This window comes from Phyllostomus hastatus, unplaced genomic scaffold (assembly GCF_019186645.2).
Source record: "Phyllostomus hastatus isolate PE091 unplaced genomic scaffold, TTU_PhHast_1.1 phas_contig_80, whole genome shotgun sequence".
Taxonomy (NCBI): Eukaryota; Metazoa; Chordata; class Mammalia; order Chiroptera; family Phyllostomidae; genus Phyllostomus; species Phyllostomus hastatus.
In genome coordinates this window covers 6,513,778-6,537,201 of record NW_025333960.1, presented here as the reverse complement: position 1 = coordinate 6,537,201, position 23,424 = coordinate 6,513,778, and the positions used below count along the sequence as shown (strand labels likewise).

Below are 23,424 nucleotides of genomic sequence, written 5' to 3'. Positions count from 1 at the left end.
GATATTTATTTTTAAATACCAAAGCCACTTCCTTGTCAATTTTTCACATTTATTTTGATCAATGATAGGCATTAAATTCAGATTTAACAACTCAGTCTGCTGGAGAGAACATTACACTTTATCTAAAAATTTGATTCTATTAATTTAGCACAGAAGTACAAAAGTCTGTGTAAACAATATATTCCTGCTTGTAGCATCTGTACATTTATTTTCGGTGTACAGCCTTATAATATATAGGACTTTGAAAACAGCTTTTTAGGAGGACAGAAGCAAACCCAGTGCTTGGTTTGTATACAACTAATTCCAAGTGAGCTCCAAGGCTACTGGCTCCACCTTGGGGAAGGAAGGATTGTCTAGTGCATGCATATGATGACATTAATAGCATTTACATATTGTACGGATACCATCTTTGATTATACATATATTTGATAAAATGAGAAAACACAATTGTCATCGAATACATGTTCCATTTTTATAGCATGAAAACAGTACAATCAACTATTTATTCTGCAGTAATTTGCACCAACAATTTAGAATTTTATGATGTGCATAAAGAGTCTATTTTAGTCTCATCTCACATGAGCACTGCCTGATGTTCAGTTTCTTTGGCTCTGATATTTATTACTACATGCAAAAAGTCTCCTGCTCTTCACACTGTCTTAAATTTTCTGAGCAGCTTACAACCAAGAAGAAAAGGTGAGGCTAGAAGTCCAAGGTCAACTAACATAATGACCACAAGGAACCCAGCTGCCCCACAGTATGTGATCAGAACTGTGTCCTCATGGGGAAGGTAGCACTTGGCCAGGGCATACTTTGTGGGTGTCATGCTGCCCTGGAAAGAAAACAAGAATGTTATGCTGCAGTAAGAACTCCACACACAGCTCAACACATCAATCTGACTTAGAAACAACGGAGGAAAGGCAGCTTTCCTGGCTTACTTAGGTGAGGCATGGAAGTAGCTCTCCTCCTCAGGAACTTAAGGAGTTCCTACCCAAGCAGTGGTGAGAGGGGAATCAGGGGTTCCTCTAAAGTATAATGGGCATAACTGAAAGCTACTCAGAGAGGCATGGAGATTTAGAGCAACAGTCATCGAGAATCAGGAGTACAAGGCTATTTTTCATGCCACTTGATGGTAAAATAAGCAATGTGTCACCTAGATATACATGTCCTAGAGGTATCTGAATGGCTTTTTTTTTTTTGGTAGACACTTTTGCTGTGGGGAATGTTGTCATTTACTACTTTGAATTTAACAACATGAGGTTTTTCCCATCTTTTCATGAAGTAGAAGTACCCGACACAAAAGCATTATGAACTGGATGCTACAACCCAAGGGCAAAAGAAAGGAGCTGAAACATCAGGTAATCACTAATTGAAACAACATCCTTAAACAGTTTGTAAGAGCTGTAGCATACTTCTGCCAGAGTACATGCGCACATTTGGACAACAAGACAAGATGGCTAAGTACACCCAATGAAGCAATGATCCAGTTTCCTTACATAAACACAGAGAGTCTAATATCAGAGGACATCACCATCCTTGAAGGATAAACTACTCTATAAGCCGCTCCTCCCTCATCCCTCTGGAATAATGCCAGGAAGGTGTTCAGACAGGGGGCAGTATAACAAACTAAGTGTGCGTGTGGAGAAGGGGAAGTATATTTACAGCTTTTGTATATTTTTACAGATTGCAGCAATTAATAGTTGATTACTGTGTTGATTTAAATACTTATGAAAGCTTTGAGACGAAAATAAATGTTCACATTACCATGATGAAACTGGGGTTGTTTCTGTTCCTCCAACTGAAAGAGGGCACACTGAGCTCAGGGATTCCTGCCCCATGGAGCACCTCGCAGGCGCTGTGGGTGTGGCCGCTCAGGACCAGGCGAGGCTGGAGCCACCACAGCAACTACCATACCCAGGGGACAGCAAAGGGTGGTTAGTGCTTGCACAGAGCTCTGCTGGGGCCCAGAGCTAGGCCACTGCTGGTTTCATTAAGTTAAATACGAAATCCCTACTTCATAGGACTGCTTTAATTTTTCCTTAAACTCCTTTGGTTTATTTAGACCCTATCAAAAGTAAGTTCAGGCTCTTAGAGAGAATCTATTCCTCTTACCCCAGACTTCATTATTGTTATAAATATTTATAAATTTATTTTATAAATACATTTATATGTTATTATATAAATATATATTTAAGAAAGAGCATTTTGAGAATCTTTAAAAATTTAACCTTTAAGTTCCAGTTACATTTCCAAATACATTTAAGTTGGTGGAAAAACTCTGAATAAAGAATAGCTGAGGATATTATTAACTTGATATTAGGAAATAGAAGTGGATTTACTACGTGGGTGGGTAGAAACAAAACAATGACACAAATATCTGAGATACTGCCAAAATTGTACCCTCCGTCTCTCAGTCAAAACTAACAAAAGTCACCTGCCTCTCAGTGACTTTTAGAATCTGGCACACTGTCAAACCTTTTGTGAGGCCTCCTGAGAAAGCACGTCATATCTCTCCTTAAAGGGAATGCTCCTTTCTTCTGGAGGTGCAGCGTCCTCCCCAGAACAGTTAGCATCACTTCTCCGGTAAAGTGGAAAATGCTGTCCAGGATTTAGAGAGGAGTGAGAGGTGACTTGTGTAGTCCCCTGTGCAGTTCCACCAAATACAAGGAGCTGCTTTCTCTCCACCTCACCTGCAGAAGGACTGGGGCTGATGCCAGCTGCAGCTGCCTGTTCTCACAGTGGCTAGAGCGCTGTTTCTGGTCAGGTATCAGTCCATTAACCTAGCAAACCCATTATTCAGTGCATGGTAAGAAGGAAAGAGGGAGCTGAGAGACTGAAAAAACACGAAGTGCTCCAACTGGCAATGCCTTTAGAACATGCCAGAACAGAAGGACCTGTACTATTCAGATGATCTCCTACCTCTCGGGAGCAATTCAGTTTGTGAGAAATTTCCATGAGTTCAGCTTCTGCTTCAGAGCAAATGTTGCAGCCATCCCCTTCCAATGCAACACTGTTGACCATCACAAAACTAAGGCAGATAGGAGCAAACAGAAAGTCAGGAGGCTTTCTGTGTATTGCCTTCTTTGCAATAATGAAAGCTAGGCATCCACAGGGTGAAGAAACCCCCAGAACAGTTTTAAATCTCAACTCGATTAATCTGTGTTTATAGGCAGGAGTCAATTCTAAGAAAACAAAATAGCATTATTCGGTGTGGAGTCCAAGACGTGGTAAAAGGATTTGTAACCCAGAACTTGTGAGAAACCCCGAGTACAGAAGCTCTGAGGACAGACTACCACTAAATTCAGCACTGAACCATGTGTCCTGAGGCAAGTTACGTAGCCTCTTTGTGCCTTATCTACAAAATGGAGATATAAATAGTACACTCATATCATCATCATTGTAAGAATTAAATAAAATAATACATAGACTAGGGCCTGCCAGTAGAAAGCAGTCAGTGAATGTTAGATATTGTTAGTACATAAATGCAGTGTGGGCGACGTTCGGTAATGTCTGTGTACTCAGCAAACAGGCAGGGTTGGGGGGTGGGAGTGCTAGTTAGAGCTGACTGATATGGATAATCCCAAATGGAGTTAATTATGGTTCTCCTTTGCAACCACTTTACTTTGGTTACCTTTTCTATAAACTCCCAATAAATATGCTTTTATTTCCTACACTCATATCAACTGGGCATGAATAAGGTACCTATCATAAAGACTGCCTGAAATTTAAAGAATTTTAGAGATGAGTACCTGACTAATCAAATGATACGATCAGTGTGTTTAATTAAAATTTCTTAAACTCTATGCCCAAAGAGAAACTATGTCAAGTCTCCATTATGACTCAGGAAACGAAGCTACTAGAGACTGTTCTATAAGCAAAGGAGGGAAGGAATGAGCACTTGTAGAGAACCCACTGAAACCTGGTCTCTGGGAGCTTCCCATAGACTTTATCATTTGATGGGCCCAGTGAGCTGCTTTAGTCAAAGCCAACAGAGTGCTGGATACCATGGGAAGGAGATAATCAATATAGGTGGAAAAAAACCTCTCCCACCTTTTCTCTTTCCACTAGGTCTGTAGCTAGAATAGTGTGTATGTACTCCCTGGTCCACTGTGCTGCAAACACACAGAGACCAGAAAGGGTCCAGAGACAGAGATGGGCACAAAAACTGCCTGGCAGAGGGAGAGCTGGAACTGGTGGTCATACTAAAGGGTTAAGAAGCTTTGATCTAAAAATCAAAGCTGGTGGGAGTGGTGGAACGGGTAGGCACAGAGCTGCAGAGCACAGTGAGCAAGCACACTTGTCATCACATCCTAGGACACCATAACCACAGAAACATCCTTTATAAAATGAAATAAGTAAATTTTGAACAAATAAAAAATACCCCTTTATAAGTGGACTGATTAAATTTATATTACCCAGAGATAGTGCCAACAGAATAAAATTCCTTTGGTAATTAGGCAAAGTCATATGACCCCGCCACCATGGATTGTTAGGGAAAACTAGTGTGGTGACTCTAATGGGGACCATCAATGAAAAGAGCCTGAGGCACCTTTGTCAGAGACTGTGAACCAGGCCAGAGAGACCATGGGTCTGACCCAGTATGGGAGTCACCTTAGAAAAATTAAGTTTCCAAAGGCTAATGGACATAAGAATTCACAAATAATACTCACTTAATTCCTTTCCATGAAAACAGCCTTTCAGGGTTGAAAACTTTCTCAAATCGTTTTATTCTATATGTGTCCATCCTACATTCAATTGTAAAAAGACACATTTTTCAGAATAAGCCATTTAAAAACCTCTTAAGAGTTATCACGAACACACACACAAAAACCTTTCAGGATTTGAGCCCCCAACTAGCATTGTTAGTTCAGAGCTCCTGCTGGCCCCAGATTATCAAGGTGCAGCTCTCAGCTCCACTACTGACTGACCATGAGGTCTGTATGGCAAGAGACTTAGTGCCCAGGGCCTCCATTTTCCCACAGGTACAATGGGTAAAATAATTGGAGCATATAAAGATTAAATGAGTTAATGTATGAAAGTAAAGTGTTTAATGCAGGCTGGCACATAAGCGCAATATAGTTAGCTAGTAAGTCTAAATTATCTTGCTTTCCAATTCCCAAGAAAATAACTGGCCATTAAAACTAACTTTTAAGTTAGAATCACCAAGGGCATACACAAGTCACTCATTTAAGAGATTTGCTGAAGGTGTACTATGCACCAAGAAAATGCTGACTCTCATGAAGCTTACACTCCAGAGCTTACATCTTACACAAATTTCCTCCACACAGCCCAGGTAAAGCTTTCACCTCAATTGTTGTAGTTTCAAAATTGTAGTTAGCAAGAGCGCTTGTGTTGCAATACTTTGGAGAACTGCTTACTGGTAGTGGAAGCCAATGTCATGGTTCCCAGCAACCACCTTCAGCTGCACATGGGGCGGGTGCCTAAACATCTTCTGAAACCTCACCACATCATCCGCCCAGGCCTGCAAGATAAAAGGTCACTGCTGAGACCCAAGAACCTTCTCCTCCCTGTGCTCCATATTTGATGGTGAGAAGCTAATTCCCCTGTCCAAATTACATGTCCATAAAGCTAATATAGAACTTAAATTTTCTAATTTTATGTCAAACTTCTTTTGCTAAAACTAATATTTTAATTATTTAATTTGATGCCAAATTTTAATTAAATGCTATCCTCATCTTAACATATTAACTGGCAACACCCCCCCCCCAATATTTGGTTCATACAGCTGTTATTTCAAGATCCCCTAAAGACAACAAGTGGACCCCAGCTTGAAAATCACATCATCACAAATTATAACAGGCTCTTAGGTTTTCACAGAGTTCCAGCCATGATGGAGTCATACTTAGAAATGTTTCACTTCCTCACACAACCAAAAGAAAGATAATAACCAATTTAAAAACAATAAACAACCAGAACTGCCAGAATATCAAACTGCATGGAGCTCCGACAACCAAGAAGTTAAAGAAAACATTCATCCAGACCAGTAGGAGAGGCAGAGACATGGAGACCAGCAGCCCAGCCAGCGGAGAGAGAACCAAGGGGATAAGGAGGGGCTGACAGACAGGAAAACTAAAGACTCAAAGCCTCTAGCTGCAAAATACAGTGGTGGTTGTGAAGGCAGGAAAAAGACCCAGTCTCACAGGAAAGTTTGTTGGAAAGTGGGGCTAGAGCAGAACAAGAGAATGGCATTATTCCCTCTCTGACCCCTCCCCCACAGACAGTGCCACAACACAGCAAAGAGGGTTGCCCTGCCCCGGAGAATATCTAAGGCTCTGCCCCCTTACAACATAAAAGGTGCTCTGAGACAAAAATATATGGCCCAAATGAAAGAACAGATCAAAACTCCAGAAAAAGAGGTAAGCAACGAGGGGATAGGCAACCTATCTGATGCACATTTCAAAACACTGGTAATCAGGAAGCTCAGAATTCATTAAGCTCGGTCGCAAAATGAAGGAAGAAATGAAGGCTACACAAAGTGAAATACAGCAAAATATACAGGGAACCAAAAGTAAAAGGAAGGAAACTGGGACTCAAATCAACAATTTGGACCAAAAGGAAGAAATAAGCATCCAACTGGAACAGAAGGAAGAAACAAGAATTCAAAAAAATAAGGAGAGGCTTAGGAACTTCTGGGACAACTTTAAACATTCCAACATCCTAATCACAGGGGTGCCAGAAGGAGAAGAGGAAGAGCAGGAAATTGAAAACTTAATTTAAAAACATAATGGAGAACTTCCCCATTCTGATAAAGGAAATAGACTTCTAGGGAGTCCAGGAAGCTCAGAGAGTACCAAAGAAATTGGACCCAAGCAGGAACGCACCAAGACACATCATAATTAAGTTACCCAAGATTAAAGATAAGGAGAGAATCTCAAAAGCAGCAAGAGAAAAGGAGACAGTTAGCCTGTAGGTATCAGCTGATTTCTCAAAAGAAACCTTGCAGGCAAGAAGGGGCTGAAAGAAGTATTCAAAGTCATGAAAGGCAAGGACCTACACCCAAGATTACTCTCTCCAGCAAAGCTATCATTTAGAATGGCAGGGCAGATAAAGTGCTTCCCAGATAAGGTGAAATGTGAAAGGGACATATCTAAGAAATAGAAGAAGATCAAAAATATGAACAGTAAAATGATAACAAACTCATAACTATCAACAACTGAACCTAAAACACAAAACAAAAACTAGAACAGGAACAGAATCACAGAAATGGAGATCACATGGAGGGTCATCAGTGGGGAGCGGGAGAGGTAGAATGGGGGGAAGGTACAGGGAATAAGAAGCATAATACATAGGCATAAAATAGACAGGGGAGATTAAGAATAGTATAGGAAATGGAGAAGTGAAAAAACTTGTATGTACAACCAATGGATATGAACTAAGGGTCGGGGGAATACTGGAGCGGGGGGTGCAGGACGGACGGGATAAAGGGAAGAAAAAAATTGAGACAACTATAATAGCATAATCAATAAAATATACTTTTTAAGAAAAGAACAGGCACTTAGGAGGAAATGTCAAGTGAACTCATGTGTCTCCACCAAGATAAGGAAAAGAACAGCTTCAGCATTAGCATCTCCCTATGGCCACAACTGAGGAAGTGAAACCTGATGACAGTCGGGGGGAAAACAAAATCTAACTACTAAATCTTGAGGACTATGTTCATATAGTTCTTACTTTTATTAAGCTTAAAAACATCAATTAGATACTGTAGGGTAGACAATACTTAGCTGAATAATAACCAACTTCATCCTAAAAGTTTTAAGTTTAGCCCAACCTAGGAAAACATGCTGTGTAGAGAGTTCTTCAATACATTTACAAAAACTTCACTCTAACAAATAATATTTAAAGTTAGAATAATGTAAAACAGAATAGCATAAAATTAGAAACACACAAAATGTTGCCCTTAATTTGGAAAAGCAACATATATAGCAACATAAAATGAGATATCAAATCTCATTTTATAACTAGTTGCTTTTTACTTATAACATTCCATTATTTCATATTTAATTTTGAACCAGATTATAACAAACATTGCAACACTATAAACTCTGGGTTTCTATCATATCTAGACCAAGACTTTCTTTGTACAGCTTTTGGATTGTCCTGTAAAATACCAATGAATTTTTAATATTTTCCAAAAAATCATTAATGACTAAACATTTTTAAGAAGAAGAGCTCTTTTTTATTACTATTAATTCCAGAAATGTAATAAGCAAAGCATTGACCACTAAATTGAGAACAGCCTCTCTTTCCATCATATCAATCCAAGCAAAGGAACCTCACTCTAAGGCCAATGGCTTCTTCTGCACCTCTCCCTCAGAAGAAAAAAGATAAGATAGTAGCAAATAACTTATGTAGCACAATTCTTACAGTTTCGGGGTTAAATAAGAGTGTAAAGTCAAATTACATTTCAATGTGTATTTGGTAATTTAGGTGACAACTGAAATAGCATCCATCTTAGCAGTTTTCCCCTTTCTCAAGAGGTTCATGGGAATGTGCTTTCCAACAAAGTGATGTCTGGCTACACTACCTAGTTGCTACATAGGCAAATGTAAGATTAGTCAACCTAACTCAACATTGGCATTAGACACAGATTCTAATAATCTTCAAGACAGACTATACATTTTTAATATAGAGACTAAGCAAAAAACTTCCAACCCTAGCTGATATTGCTTCATGCATTTTATGGATTGCCTGTACAGGACCCTGAAAGCAGGACTAGGGTACCAGGATCAAAGGGTCCTACCTGAGAGGAGCTCCACTTCCCTTCATCAAAGATGTCCCCCAAAATGAAGACAACTTCCGGCTGCAACAACCACAGAGCTGTCTGGAAGGCTCTCTCCATTTGCCATTCTCTAAAGGCCATTAGGAAAAAGGTATCAGTCTGTTTATTGGGTGGAGCCTACATCTGTCTTATGGGCCATTTAAAAGGTGAACTAAATGGTACCGTTCTCCTCCCATGGCCCCACCCTCACATTCCCATCCACTCCTTGCAAGGGCCAAAGAATCCATATTTAATTAAACATGGGGAGCAAAGGTACAAAGGAGAGTCAGGCTGCCCCTCCCAATATCAAAGGCTGACTTCCCCTGTATGGTACCCATAGATACAGCCCCACACTGCACCACAATGCCATCACTCAGTCATGAGAGCCCCAGGGATCAGAGTTTAACACAGCTTCCAAAGCTGCCCAATGGAGACTGATTTTGTACCACACTGATGAGACAGCAGCATCTGGCTTAACTTTCACTTCTTCCTGAAGGAATCTCAACTTCTTGCCTTCAGAGTTGAGGAGAGACAATGAGAGAAACAAACTAGCCAATATCAAAACTGTAAATCCTGTAGACTTCAGACATACAAGTAATCAGCCTTCAGGTGAGACAAATAAAAAGAGCCTGAGATCTGGAAATCTGACAAGCAATGGCTCAACATCCCAGTTCTACACAATAACCAGTTGTGAAGTTTTGAGAATGCTGCCTACTCTGATTCCTAGTTTCTTCATTGGTAAATGAAGATAATAAAAACTTACTTTCACAGAATAGTTACAGGATTAAATGAGATAGCATTTGTAAAGTGCTGGCACACACAACGTATTCAAAAATGTCAATGCTTTCTCAACCTTCCTCCTTTCCTCCCTAACCAACTCTGATCTGTGTCATTTTCCTAAAACTCTTCAGTTCTTCCCTCCTTTTTAAAGCATATTTCTGGCTGCTTCCCCCCATCCCCTGCAAAAGAGAAATGTTCTATCCTGGGGCATATAAATGGGGGACAGTAATTTTTGGTCAGAGGGGACTTTTCAGGCCCAATGTAAATTGCTGCTTGGTACATCTTCACTAAAGATACCTTGCAAAATACATTTCTCAGGCTTTCTTGACTTGTTATTTGCACTGGAAGAAAGCATGTAGAAACAGCAGGAGCAACAGGACAGCAAAGACTGCTTGGGGTACAGCTCATAAATAAAGCACAATTTGTAAAATACAAATGAGCACAAGGGAGCTCAATCTCACCTTGGCCTTCTCCATGTCATGCCTATCCTGGTTTAAAACTATGAGTAGAAGAGTGTATCAGCCCCTCCATACACCCTTCTTTCATCTTATCTTCTTCATCCACCCCTGGGGGCATCATACATCTCCCCCTGCCACCTAACACAAGGTTCATTTACATCCAAAGCACTCTGAGGACATTCCTACTTGCAGGAATAGACTATAAAAGATGAACCTTGAAGACATTATGCTAAGTGAATTAAACCAGTCACAAGAGGACAATTACAATTACACTTACATAAAAATGTTTAAGATGGTAACTTTTATATTATGTGTGTTTCACCAAAATTAAATTTTTAAAAAGTCTTCAGTGGGAAAGCAGAAGGACTACGAAAGGCAGGTCTAAGCTGGAGAGACAGGAGCTGATCCTTTCCCCAGGAAGAAAGCCACAAATCTACTCTGCTCCCCCTGCCCAAAGTGGACAAAAACCAGGTGAGCTCAGAATTATACCAGTGACTGTGAGAGGTGTCCACCAACCTAACCCTGTGTCCACCCCTATCCAGGGGTAAGGGAAACATACCTTTGCCGACCACAGCCATGCGCTGGGCATTTCTGTGGGCACTTTCTTCAGGAGTTTCTCATATCAACCCAGTTACAAACAAGAAAGCAGAGAAAGGCTCACAGGGCCCTAGTAACTTGTCCAAAGTCATGAGACTCAAACCCAGACCTGCCTTCCAAATTCTGGGTCCTATCTATAAAGGATGCTCAGTGAATAGTAAATTGAAGGAAAAGTCAAATGTCCCATGTTTTTCTGTGAGAGGAAACAATGAGCACCCTGAAGCCATTAAGCCTGACCCATGGGGAGAGGACTCTACCTTTGTGCCTACAGAATTTCAGAATGATTCCTGATTTTAGCTCCTACCTTCGTAATTTGTCTAGCCAGTGGCCTCTTACTTCCCCAAGCAAGTGGGTATCAGCCAGAAACATGGCTTTCAGGACAGTTTCATGAGTCTCTTGTTCACTGTCGTAGGCTGAAGTTTTTACCTTAGGCCAATTACACTGAAAGATCACTAAGTAATAGATTAAAAATTCACAAAATAGAAGCACAGCAAAGACAACAGCTATGAGTTTCAACAGCAAGAAACTCCTCCTCTTTAACAGATAAAAATTCAGTCTTCCAAACCCCAATCTGATAGTAGCCATTTCTCCTGCTGAGGAGCTGCCAGCAACCAAGATTCAGATCCATCAAGAATTCACCAGGAGGAAAGAGGAATCCTGGGTAAGATGCAGATGCTGTTCAGGTCTTAGCCATGTACCTACAGAGAAAAGCAAAAGGTTTGGATTATGTTTCTCAATAATGTGATTATCACTAGCTCCCTTTGTTTAAGAACTAATGAGGTACAGAATTCTATCTACATTCCCAACAAAACAATTTGTCCTCTACTCTTACAATGATAATACCGTAGTGTGATTACCGACAAGGATCACAACTGGGTATGCCAGAATAATGTTCTTAGAATTCCTTCCCCCCTAAAATGATAAAATTTTATCACCACTTTGGAAATCATTAAATGAAAATGTATCAGATAGATGCTTTAGTAGACATAATAGGGAAAGTTAACAAATATTATTTGAGTATAATTTGACTCCTAAAAGGATTTTCTAACACCCTCCAGGGCCTTAAAAATTAATAGGTCATAAACCCTCTGTAATGTTTTGGTGTGGGTTCATTACTTTTCTATACTCTTTTCCACAAAAGAAGTGACTATTCAACACAGTGTGCGTCAGAGATCCAAGGAATACATTCCAATTTGGGCTCTGGCCTCTCGGCTCTGGGCTGAGGACAGGCTCTGTCAGAGCCATCTCTGAAAACAGCATTCAGGTATTTTGCCACGTAAAATATTCACCCACGTTTTTGTGCACATCATACATAGGATGATTATACCCATTGTATATAATCATTATACCCATGTATAATGAGCATCCTTATTTTTCCCTCAAAAATTTGGGCAAAAAATTGCGCATTATACATGGCAAAATAGGATATATATATATATTTTCACAATATGGGCTTTTCACCTGCCTATTAGCCTTAAAATTCTGGATGGCCTTCTGTAATAAGACATGTATGAACCATGGCTTTATGGGAACCTTTACAATGTTTATGGATTCATCTGAGTCATAGATGAACTGTGCATTGTATAAAGAAAGCATCTATTTTTTTCCTTTTAATTGAATTTATTGGGGTGATACTAGTTAACAAAATTATACAGGTTTCAGGTGCACAATTCCAAAATACATCATCTGTACACTGCATTGTGTGTTCACCACCCCAAGTCAAGCCTGAAAGCATCTATTTTTGACACCCCTAAAGAGAAAAGTTAAGAAAATGATGGCCTGAGACAGGATATAAGAGGTGACATTCTACTTAAGGTTCCTCAACTAATATTGCTCAAAACAAGAATCTTAAAATGACCGGTAACCTGTAGGCTATGAAGCACTCAGCTGTGGAAGCAGCTCCAGAAGTCTTGCAGAGCAAGGGGACTGGGAGAGACTCTAACCATAAATCCTAACTGAGCCATAAATAAAGGAAATCCTATTCTGCAAAGATGATTTTCTAAGATGAATCTAGGAATCTTCCTATGGTTGGTTGTTAGGCAAGGAAGGAGTCAGGAACACTCATTTTTGTAGCATCTAAAATAATCTCTGTGAAATGAAGTTTTATGAACTGTTCACACTTGCACATAAGCCCCAGCCTCTATAAAGCCCTTTGCTTTTTTCATGGTGATGTTGTATAATAAGTGAGCACTACATTTGGGAAAAATTTAAAACCTTACCCAAGAAAAATAAATAGGGGCAAACATATTTTGAGCTATGACCAAAATGTAAAACATAGCCCCAGAATTGAAAATACCTTCAGAAACAGACAAAATGAGGACATCACTTTGGGATTATTCAAATAGAGCACTGATAGTTGTTCTGCTGTGTTAGGAAATACTGTAGTCACTCCCATTTGTGGCTTTTCAGAACAGATGAAATGATACTACAGGAGTAAAATGAAGGGTCTGTGCCTCAAGTGTTCATCATGCCTCAGTTTGCATTTGAATGGCATCAAATATAGTAAGCACTGGTCTATTACAGAGGGAATAGTGCACAAGTGCTAGATTTTAAATATGACCTGTCAGAGAGGTCAGGAGCACCTGTGAATGTAACCTGGGATCACTGCTCTCACTGGAACTCCAGTCAGAAAATCCACAGTGTCTTTATCAACTAGGTCCAGACCATCAGTGATCATATGCCATACCTTGTGTTCTCTACCTAGAACCACCTCACCACCTCTGTTGTCTCTAAGGTTGAACCACATGTGCCGCATAACTATAGTCAACACGTACTTTATCTTCCAACTGGGGACACCTTTAAGAGTAAAAAGTGGCATTAATGCAAATAAAAACAGGACCACAGTATAAATTAAGATTGTTCCAGGCAGCTTAGGATGTGTAGGCATCCTGTGGATCATTCTATCCTATAAGCCTTGTACTTAATGATGTAGACGAGGAGAAAGTCATCCATCTACGCACAAACTTTGGAATGATTGAACAAATGTTAGTAACATTCTCTAGTCTAAGGGCATAAATTCTCTATTTGGCTGATATTCATAAGAGAGACTCTAAGGAATAATGGATATATTATTTAATACCACCTAATTTCCTTTGTTTTGATTCAATAAAATACCTGAAAAGCAATCATTTGATCTTACTATTTAATTTTCTTTCAAAAGGCACACTGCAAGGCTATCATGCCAGGCAACATTCAAAGTCACACATCAGGTAATACGATACTCTGCCCTGATGGTTGCTTCCAGATGGGTATGAAGTGACCATCTCCTTGTGCTTACCCTTAAGACAACCTCAGAGCAGAGCTGTTTCCTCATTTTCCAACACAGCTAAAGGAAACCTGCTGGACACAAGCCATTAGGAGCACTGAAGACTTTCCTACCCCCAGGGAAGGTAGATATGAGCCTGCCTTCCTTGGAAGGAAAGTAGAAAACCTAAGAGCAGCCACTTGTTCCTCTTCCAGTATTTTATCCTGTGTCAGAGAGAGAATCTAAAGAGAGAGAGAAAGAGAATGAATTTGTGTTGAATTGGAAAGAACCCAACCTGTAGCTCTGCTCTGTGACCTTGAGCAAGCCATAGACTATTCCTGAGCCTTAAAAATAAGGATCACAGTACCTAATCCCACTAATGTTGTGAAAATTGATAGAAATGATGTTCACAACAGTATTTTAGCCCTGGCCAGGCAGCTCAGTTAGTTAAATATACCAAGGTTGTGGGTTTGATCCCTGATCAGGGCACATACAAGATGCAACCAATGAATGCATAAATAAGTGGAACAACAAAAGCAATGTTTCTTTCTCTCTCTTTATCTTTTTCTCTCTCTCCATCCACCCTTCCTATCTCTAAAATCAATAATTTTCTTTAAAAATGAAAATATTTTTTAAAGTAAATCTTTCTAGAAGGCAGGTATGTCAGGATTAGATTATAGAATAAAATTTATAATCTGAATAATTCCAACAAACTCAATACAATAATTCAAACAGCATTAATCAGGATAAAGGGAATGAAGACCAGCAGAGAACAAATGCCAATAATTGGAAGAAATCTATAAGCTGTGGCCATCATAGGCTGAACCTGGTTTTCTCCACTCATTTACTGACATGCACTTTCTAATGCTTCACATCTGAAGTCCCCATATACTTTCCTCACTAAAAGTAAACCTTAAATTTTATTTCAGTCATAATAAAAAGGCCAATGATTTAAAATCGTCACTGCCGTGCAGCCTAAATAACTAAATGCTACTATTATCTTTTGCCCAGGCTCTTTTACAAGTTAATGCAGAGAAAATGTGTTGTCCTAAACTAAATGAAAGGAGGGTCTGCTCCTTCATCAGAGCAGTATGATTACTACACCCAGGCCCAATGCAACCACCTCTGCCTGCCTTATTAATAACTACAGGGGAGAAGAATGTGTTATCCATCTTGTATCACTAGACTGTAAAACCAGGAAATGGGAAGTTTGAATAAAAACTATATTCTGTATGTTGCTTTCTTGTAAGTGCCGAATAATTCTGTCCATATTAGAAGTTTTCCTTTGCACAAGCCAGTTTGAGTTTAAAAAGCAAAATTAAGTGGATCTGCTCATGTACTGATACACTAAGGATTTGGAGAAAGCAGCCCAGGAGTTCTAGCCACAATGGAGACATATGTAGAAATGCTTCACCTCCTCGCACAACCAAAAGAAGAACAGCAACAAATTTAAAAACAAAACACAACCAGAACTGTCAGATATTCAAACTTCATGAAAGTCTGACAACCAAGGAGTTAAAGAAACATTCATCCAAACTGGTAGGAGGGGCAGAGACAAGCAACCAAGGTGGAGAGGACCCACTGCCAAGGAGGTGACTGGTAGATGAGCTGGTCCCACATTCATGGGTCAATAAGCTGGGAAGAACCATTGGGAAGCAAGACAGACCACAGAACCCGGGGTTTCAGTGTGGGAAACTAAAGACTCAAAACCTCTGGATGTAAAAATCTGCAGGAGTTGTAGCAATGGGAGAAACTCTCAGGATCACGAGAGAGCCCATGGGAGAGGCCCACAGGGCCCTAGAACACACATGAACCCACCCATCTGCGAATCAGCATCTGAGAGGCCACAATCCGCTTGTAGGAAGTGAGGGCAGTGACAGAAAGTGGGGTTAGAGCAGAACCAGTAAGTGGCATTTTCCCCCCTCTGACCACTCTTCCACAGACAGTGCCACAACACAGCAAAAAACATTGCCCTGCCCTGGTGAATACCTAAAGTTCCACCCCATACAACAGAGCAAGTGTGCCAAGACAAATGAAATATGAAATGATATATGAAATACAATGACAAATGAAATGATATATGGCCCAAATGAAAGAACAAATCAAAATTCCAGAAAAAAAGGTAAGCAAGCAAGAGATCGACAACCTATCTGATGCACAGTCCAAAACACTGGTAACCAGGATACTCACAGAAATGACTGAATATGGTCGCAAAATGAAGGAAGAAATGAAGGCTATACAAAGTGAAATAAAGAAAAATATAGAAGGAAACAAAAGTGAACAGAAGGAAACTGGGACTCAAATCAACAATTTGGAACAAAATGAAAAAATAAACATCCAACCAGAACACAATGAAGAAACAAGAATTCAAAAAAATGAGGAAAGGCTGAGAAAGCTCTGGGTCAACTTTAAATGCTCCAACACCCAAATGATAGGGGTGCCAGAAGGGGAAGAGGAAGAGCAAGAAATTGAAAACTTATTTGAACAAGTAATGAAAGAAAACTTACCCAATCTGGTAAAAGAAATAGACTTCCAGGAAGTCCAGGAAGCTCAGAGAGTCCCATAGACACTGGACCCAAGCAGGAACACACCAAGACACATCATAATTAAGCTACCCCAGATTAAAGATAAGGAGAGAATCTTAAAAGCAGGAAGAGAAAAGGAGACAGTTACCTACAAAGGAGTTCCCATAAGACTATCAGCTTTCTCAAAAGAAACTGATCCCTTCTTGCCTGCAAGATTGCCTGCAAGTATTTGAAGTCATGAAAGGCAAGGACCTATATCCAAGATTGCTCTATCCAGCAAAGCTTTCATTTAGAATGGAAGGGCAGATAAAGTGCTTACCAGATAAGGTCAAGTTCAAGGAGTTTATTATCACCAAGTCCTTATTATATAAAATGTTAAAGAGAATTATCTAAGAAATAGAACATGATCAAAGTTATGAACGTAAAATGACAACAAACTCATAACTATCAACAACTGAACCTAAAACACAAAACAAAAACTAAGCAAACAACTAGAACAGGAACAGAATCACAGAAATGGAGATCACATGGAGGGTTGTCAGTGGGGAGTGGGAGAATGGGGGAGGGGTATAGGGAATAAGAAGCATAATAGGCAGGCACAAAATAGTCAGGGGGAGATTAAAAATAGTATAGGAAATGGAGAAGCCAAAGAACTTATATATAACCAATGGACATGAACTAAGTGGTAACAATAAAAAAAATTTTTAAAGCAAAATTACTAAAATGCTATTGTTTCGCCCTGGCTGGCATAGTTCAGTGGATTGAGTGTGGGCTGTGAACCAAAGCATCGCAGGTTCAATTCCCAGTCAGGGCACATGCCTGGGTTGCAGGCCACAGCCCCCAGCAGCTGCACATTGATGTTTCTCTCTCTCTCTCTCTCTCTCTCTCTCTCTCTCTCTCTCTCTCTCTCTCTCTCTTTCTCCCTCCCTTCCCTCTCTAAAATTAAATAAATAAAATCTTTTTAAAAATCTTAAAAAAAATGCTATTGTTTCCACTCCCCAGTTCAATTTGCCAGTATTAGTAAACTCATCAAATGATAACACAGCAGGAAAACTATACAGGCCTCCCAACCACAGTTCTGGCCTAGAATCAAAAGGCAGACACCACCCCTCCTTACTTGTCAGTAAGGAAACTAGATTCTATGTTAAAGGTCCTGAAAGACCCCTGGTAAGAAACTAAAATGCTGAATCTGCGGTATTTTTAGTTCTACCACATTCACACTTTTTATTCCTAACATCACAGGTAATGACTCTAAAAAAGCAGCTTAGGCCCTAGCTGGTGTGGCTCAGAGGACTGAGCATCTTCCAGCAACCCAAAAGGTCTCCAGTTTGATTCCTGGTCAGGGCACATGCCTGGGTTGTGGGCCAGGCCCCTGGTTGGAGCCATGCAAGAACAACCACATACTGATGTTTCTCTCCCTCTCTTTTTCCCTCCCTTCCCCTCTCTCTAAAAATAAGTAAATAAAATCTTAAAAAAAAAAAAGCTTAATAATACCTACTATCCCAGAATTTTTCCAGAAGCTAAAATTAACCCATCACTAGTTTATAAAATTAGCTTGGTGGTTTGTGACCAGAATTTTAAAAAATAAAACAACAGAAAATACTAACCTATACTACATAAAGGCAAGGCATAGCAAAGTTTACTTCACAAAACTTTTGTCTCCATTTTTATGTACATGTATCTGTGTGTACTGGTCATGATATACAATGCATTTCTTATTGCACTAGGCTCTAAGCTCCCGCAAACAGGGACTTTGCCCTGCTTACCTCCATATCCCCCCTCCTATCTGGTACCTGCAAACAATAGGTGCCCAATAAATGTCTGTAGCAACAACAGCTTATATTTAGTCTTACTTCCCCAAACATTTTAGAACTATACCATATTACTGCTCTTTTGGTACATCATCTGCTTTTAAATGCTTAACAGTCTACATATATCACAGGAACAGGAAGAAATATAGAAGTTGTTCCTATTTCCTTTGATCAAAGGACCAGGCAGAAATTGAAAGACTGGCAAACAGATACACAGAACACACGTCTCACCAGCCCTATGTTGGACTCATACAAAAGAAACACTAGAATAGCTCTCTGGTGAATAGAGAAGTAGTGACAATCTTCCCTGAACCTCTTTGAGAAAACAGCTTTCTTCTAAAAGGGAAGTACACAAAAATGCTTGGTAGCTCCTGAATACTCCCCTAGACTCCAGGCTATGTAATCCAGGCAGCTGGAGACATCTCTGTCCTAGCTATGTTATTTCCCAGTGTATGGTCTCAGACAAATCACTCAAGGAAAAAAAAAAAAAAGATGGGAAAAGACAGGGCAGGGCAATTACTAACAACAAAAAAAGGAAAAGAAAAAAACAGAAAATAACAAGTGGTGGCAAAGACATGAAGAAACTGGAACTCTTGTGCATTGCTGGTGGGAAAAACAGTATGGTGGTTCCTCAAAAAATTAAAAGAATTACCATATGATCAAGCAATTTCACTTCTAGATATCTACTCAATTGAAATCAGGGACTCATACAGACATTTGTACACACATGATCATAGCAGCATTATTCACAACAGCTAAAACATGGGGAAAAGGAAATGTTTGTCAATGGATGAAGAGGAAAAAAATGTTATATATATATATATATATGATAGAATATTATTCAGCCCTTTAAAAAGAAAAAAATTGACACATGCTACAGCATGGATGAACCTTGAGGACATATGCTTAGTGAAATAAGCCAGTCACAAAAAGACAAATACTGTATGATTCCATCTATGAGTTGGAATCAAATTCCCTACTGTAGGTGTCCCTAGTATAGTCAAATTCATAGAAACAGAGAATGGAATGATGGTTGCAAGGGGCTGGGGAAGGAAAAATAGGTGATGATAGTTTCATGTGCATAGTTTGTTTTGCAAGACAGAAAAGCTCTAGAGATTAGCTGGAAATGTGAATATATTCAACTCTAAACTATACACTTAAAAGTGAATAATACAGTTGAAGAGAACAAGAGGACTAGCCTCAGACTGGGAGAAAATATTTGCAAAAGACACATCTAATAAAGGACTGTTATCCAACATATACAAAGATATCTTAAACCTCAATAAGAAAACTGATCTAAAAGTATCATTAAAAATTGGCAAGATGGCCCTGGCTGGTGTAGCTCAGTGGATTGAGTGCGGGCTGCGAACCAAAGTGTTGCAGGTTCGATTCCCAATCAGGGTACATGCCTGGGTTGCAGGCCATGACCCCCAGCAACCGCACATTGATGTTTCTCTCTCTCTTTCTCCCTCCCTTCCCTCTCTAAAAATAAATAAATAAAATCTTTTTAAAAATGGCAAGATGGTTTTATGTGTATTTACCATAATATTTTTAAAATTTAAAGTAATGAAATTCTAATACATGTTACAGAATGGATGAAATCTTGGGGACATTATACTAATTGAAATAGCCAGTCACAGGATGACAAATACTATGAGGATTCCACTTACTGAAGAAACTAGAGTAGTCAAAATCCTAGAGACAAAAGTAGAACAGTGGATGTCAGCAGCTGGGGGTAATGGGATGGGGAGTTATTTCATGGATATGGAATGTCAGTTTGGGAAGATGAAAAAGTTCTGGAAATGGATATTGGTGATAGTCGTAGAATAATGTGGATGTATTTAATGACACTGAACTGTACACTTAAAAATGGTTAGAATGGTAAATTTTATGTTATGTAGGGTTTGCCACAATTTTTTAAAAAGAAATATAAACACACAGAGAGAACCATACAAGCTAGCAATATCCTGTATCAAGGTCTTTCAGAACTAAATCCATCACTTTTAAATTTTGTTTTAAAAAGTCTTAGGAGCCTAGGTTTAGGGGTATATCACTGAGTCACCTTCTCCCCTTTTAAAGAACAGAACTAGTAGATGAGACTGTGTTAAGTGTGAAAGCTGTAAGTTGGCTTGTACTCCCCCAAATCAGAGCAACTTTACCTGAAATAAAACCAAAAATGTGAGTTTTGTTGCTAAATAATCTTTCACTCAGTCAGCTGTCTAATAAAGTGGAGAATACATCACTTCTTAAAAGGCACATGGCTGTTGTTCTGTGCCACACAGATACAGAACCTCACCAATAATAAAAATAAAGAAGCAGCAGCAGCTGAGAACCACAGGGCTAAAGAAAAATGACTGACATTATGCTGTTATTCAAGAATGGGTCTTTTAAATTATAGTATAAAATATATATACAAGGCACATATACAGCATTGTTCTACTTTGCCAACACATGAGAATAGTAGCTGCAATCCATAATAGGGAGCAAAATAATTTATCTATTGTCTAATTTTTATCTTAAAAGCATTTGAATATCTAAATTCCCACCCCCAAAAAAGAGCATTAAAAAAGGCTTACTATACACTGACCTGTAATTTTTTTCTTACTTGCTCATTATCTTAAATATATTACCACAATGTCAATGGCTATCTGTGGTTAAAATTTTCATCTTAAATGGTATTTTAAATTAGATGTTTTTCAATCTACATCAGTAAACTAGGAAGTGAGAAACACCTACAATTTAATAACATGGGTCTTAAGTAATAGTGATTTTCTAGCAAATAAATAATTAATATCCAAAATACTGTTTTTTGATACATTAACTTGCGATCTTAAAAGGGCAACGAGTTACCAGTTTTCCGTGACAAGAAAGAGTAAATAACCTAGAAACACAAATATTATAGCACAGTTACAATGATACATGTAAAATCCTACTTGCACTGGGCGGCTCAGCACGACACAGAACAGATCCGAAACCACAGCACCCCCTGCAAGGGCCCCAACAAGTTACACGCCCTCCGAACACGGTCCAGCAGCCTTGCAGCTTCCTGTTTCCGCACGGACCGGCAAAGCGTAGTCCCCTTGAAACCCCGCCCCACGACCTCAAGTCTGGCAGAAAATCCCGGAGTCCGGGAGAAAGGCAAGGGGAGCGTTTGGAGGAAAAGTCAGTTGGGCTCACCAAAGCCGTTAGGACAAAAGATCGCCTTCGTCCAGGCGAGGGGGGGGCGGGCTCAGGGCTATCACGGGCTAGGTTCCCCGGCCTCCTTGCAAGGCAAGTGGAGCGTGGCTTGAGTAATCGCTTTTTTAAAAAAATTTATTTGTACTTTTTCAATCATCATTCAGTCCTCTTATATCCCCTCCCCCAGTAAGCACCACACTGTAGTCCACGTCCATGAGTCTTTTTTTCCTTTTTGTTTAATCCCTCCACCATCTAACATCTCCAGCCCACTAGTAATCACTTCTTCAAGCAAGACCTTCCCCTCCCCCGCACGCGCCGCCTCCCGGTAGGGAGGCGGGCTTCCGCTGTGCACTGTTGAGCTGCCTTCCGGCATTCCTTTGGAGCTCCAACAGGCGGCTCGGCATCCCCTGGAAGACCGCGGGCCTGAGGGGCATCCGGCAGAGGATGAGCGGGTTGGGGAAAGCAGCTAGCTCCAGAAAGCGAACTGCTCTGGCCTCACTGTTGCGTTGTCCTTGGAGTTGATGACTTGCTCCTTTTCCCTTCCAGCCTCTAGATTGCGCTCCTGGAGGACTGACACATGAAGTGCCTTCAAGAAAAGTGTGATGAATAAAGGAGGTGACAGTCAGAATGACTATTTATTATGGGTTTTCTTTCCTTTTTCTTTTAACTCACTCTACTGTTGTAACAGTGTAGCATAGCGTGGTCGACTTTTCAAAGTTTTTTCTTTTGTCTCAATCCTCAAAATAAAGCTATAAATCAGCAGGAATCATTATCCCGTGTTACAAGAAATGTCATGAAGCTCAGAGCAGTAATTCAGAATTCCAACCAACCAATTCTGGTATGTTTTCACAAATCTATGAATATAGTTAATGTCATATGAGAAAACCATATAGAAAGCAACCAGCAAAACACCTGGTATATGGTGAGTAAGCAGTAAAGATTAATTATTATTATTATGAATTGGGGATATTGTCATATTTTAAAATATGTCCAGGTGAACAATTTTAACATCACCAACACTGGGAGAACCAGACTTTATGTGCACACTGACATACAATAGGAAGTATATGCAGCATCACTTGTAAAGTATTCTCACAAATTAAAAAAAAAATGTACATCCATTTAAGCCTATAATTAACTACAAACTTAAGGAAATGTAGGAACCAAATGAACACGTTCTATTACACCACCAAAAAGCAATGAGCCAAATCCAGAATGTGGGAAATTCTATAGACCAAATGACCCAATTTCTTTTTTCAACAAATAACATCAGAAACAAAAGGAGGGGGATAAGAGGGAGATCTGCTGTAATGCAGGCTGGAGAGACATACTAACCAAATGCAGTTTGTGGGCCTTGTTTGGGTCATAATTAAGATAAACTAGTTTTTTTTTTAAACCCATTTTAAAAAAGGTTGGGAAACTTGGATGTGGGGGGGATACTATACACCAATGAATGATTGGTAATTTTGCTATAAAAATGATACTGTGGTCATGGGTGTTTTTTTGAGATTAGAAAAATATACTAAAAGTATTTACAGGCAAATTATATGATTTCTGGAATTAGTTTTCATACTCCAGAAAACAGTAAGGAAGTAGGATAAGAAACAATACTGACAAAATGTTGACAACGTTGAAGCAAAAAGTTGGATGCATGGCATAGTGGTTGGCAGAATAATGGCCCCCCAAACATGTCCACATCCTAATCTCTGTACCTGTGGATTTGTTACTTTAAATGGAAAAAGGGACTTCACAGATGTGATTAAAGTTCAGGATCTTGAGATGAAGAAATTATTCTGGATTACCCCAGTGGATCCAATTTAATTACCTGCGTCCTTACCAGTTGAGAAACTTTCCCAGCTCTATTGGAGTCAGAGGAAGATCTAACAACAGAAGGAGGGTGTTGCCCTGGCTGGCATAGCTCAGTGGATTGAGCGCGGGCTGGGAACCAAAGTGTCCCAGGTTCGATTCCCAGCCAGGGTACATTCCTGGGTTGCAGGCCATAGCTCCCAGCAACCGCACATTGATCTCTCTCTCTCTCTCCCACTTCCTCCCT

The 23,424-nt window shown here is 39.7% G+C and overlaps 1 protein-coding gene across 5 annotated transcripts; it reads right to left on the bottom strand.

Moving 5' to 3' along the window:
* Positions 1-450: 450 nt before the first annotated feature.
* On the bottom strand, positions 451-21,260 carry MPPE1 (metallophosphoesterase 1). Of its 5 annotated transcripts, XM_045850381.1 has the most exons (11): positions 21,128-21,257; positions 13,892-14,100; positions 10,919-11,312; positions 8,762-8,870; positions 5,379-5,482; positions 4,671-4,745; positions 2,920-3,028; positions 2,691-2,780; positions 2,476-2,598; positions 1,765-1,905; positions 451-832 (listed from the first exon to the last, which is right to left on the bottom strand). In XM_045850381.1, the coding sequence occupies exons 3-11, from the start codon at positions 11,197-11,199 to the stop codon at positions 650-652; spliced, it is 1,215 nt and encodes a 404-aa protein (XP_045706337.1). In that variant the 5' UTR covers positions 11,200-11,312; positions 13,892-14,100; positions 21,128-21,257; the 3' UTR covers positions 451-649. The 5 variants fall into 5 exon arrangements, with proteins under 5 accessions (XP_045706337.1, XP_045706336.1, XP_045706340.1 ...); XM_045850380.1 differs by lacking the exon at positions 13,892-14,100 and having other exon boundaries at positions 21,128-21,260; XM_045850384.1 differs by lacking the exon at positions 13,892-14,100 and having other exon boundaries at positions 11,180-11,312; positions 21,128-21,260.
* Between the last annotated feature and the right edge of the window lie 2,164 nt (positions 21,261-23,424).

What these genes read in the sequence shown, in the direction of transcription:
- MPPE1 (XM_045850380.1), bottom strand. Translation starts at nt 11,199, where the DNA reads ATGGCTACTATCAGATTGGGGTTTGGAAGACTGAATTTTTATCTGTTA. An exon ending in TGGCTAGACAAATTACGAAG is followed by an intron (nt 8,871 to 10,918) that starts GTAGGAGCTAAA and finishes AATGGCCTTTAG; the next exon opens with AGAATGGCAAATGGAGAGAG. An exon ending in CAGCCCCAGTCCTTCTGCAG is followed by an intron (nt 2,599 to 2,690) that starts GTGAGGTGGAGA and finishes AATCCTGGACAG; the next exon opens with CATTTTCCACTTTACCGGAG.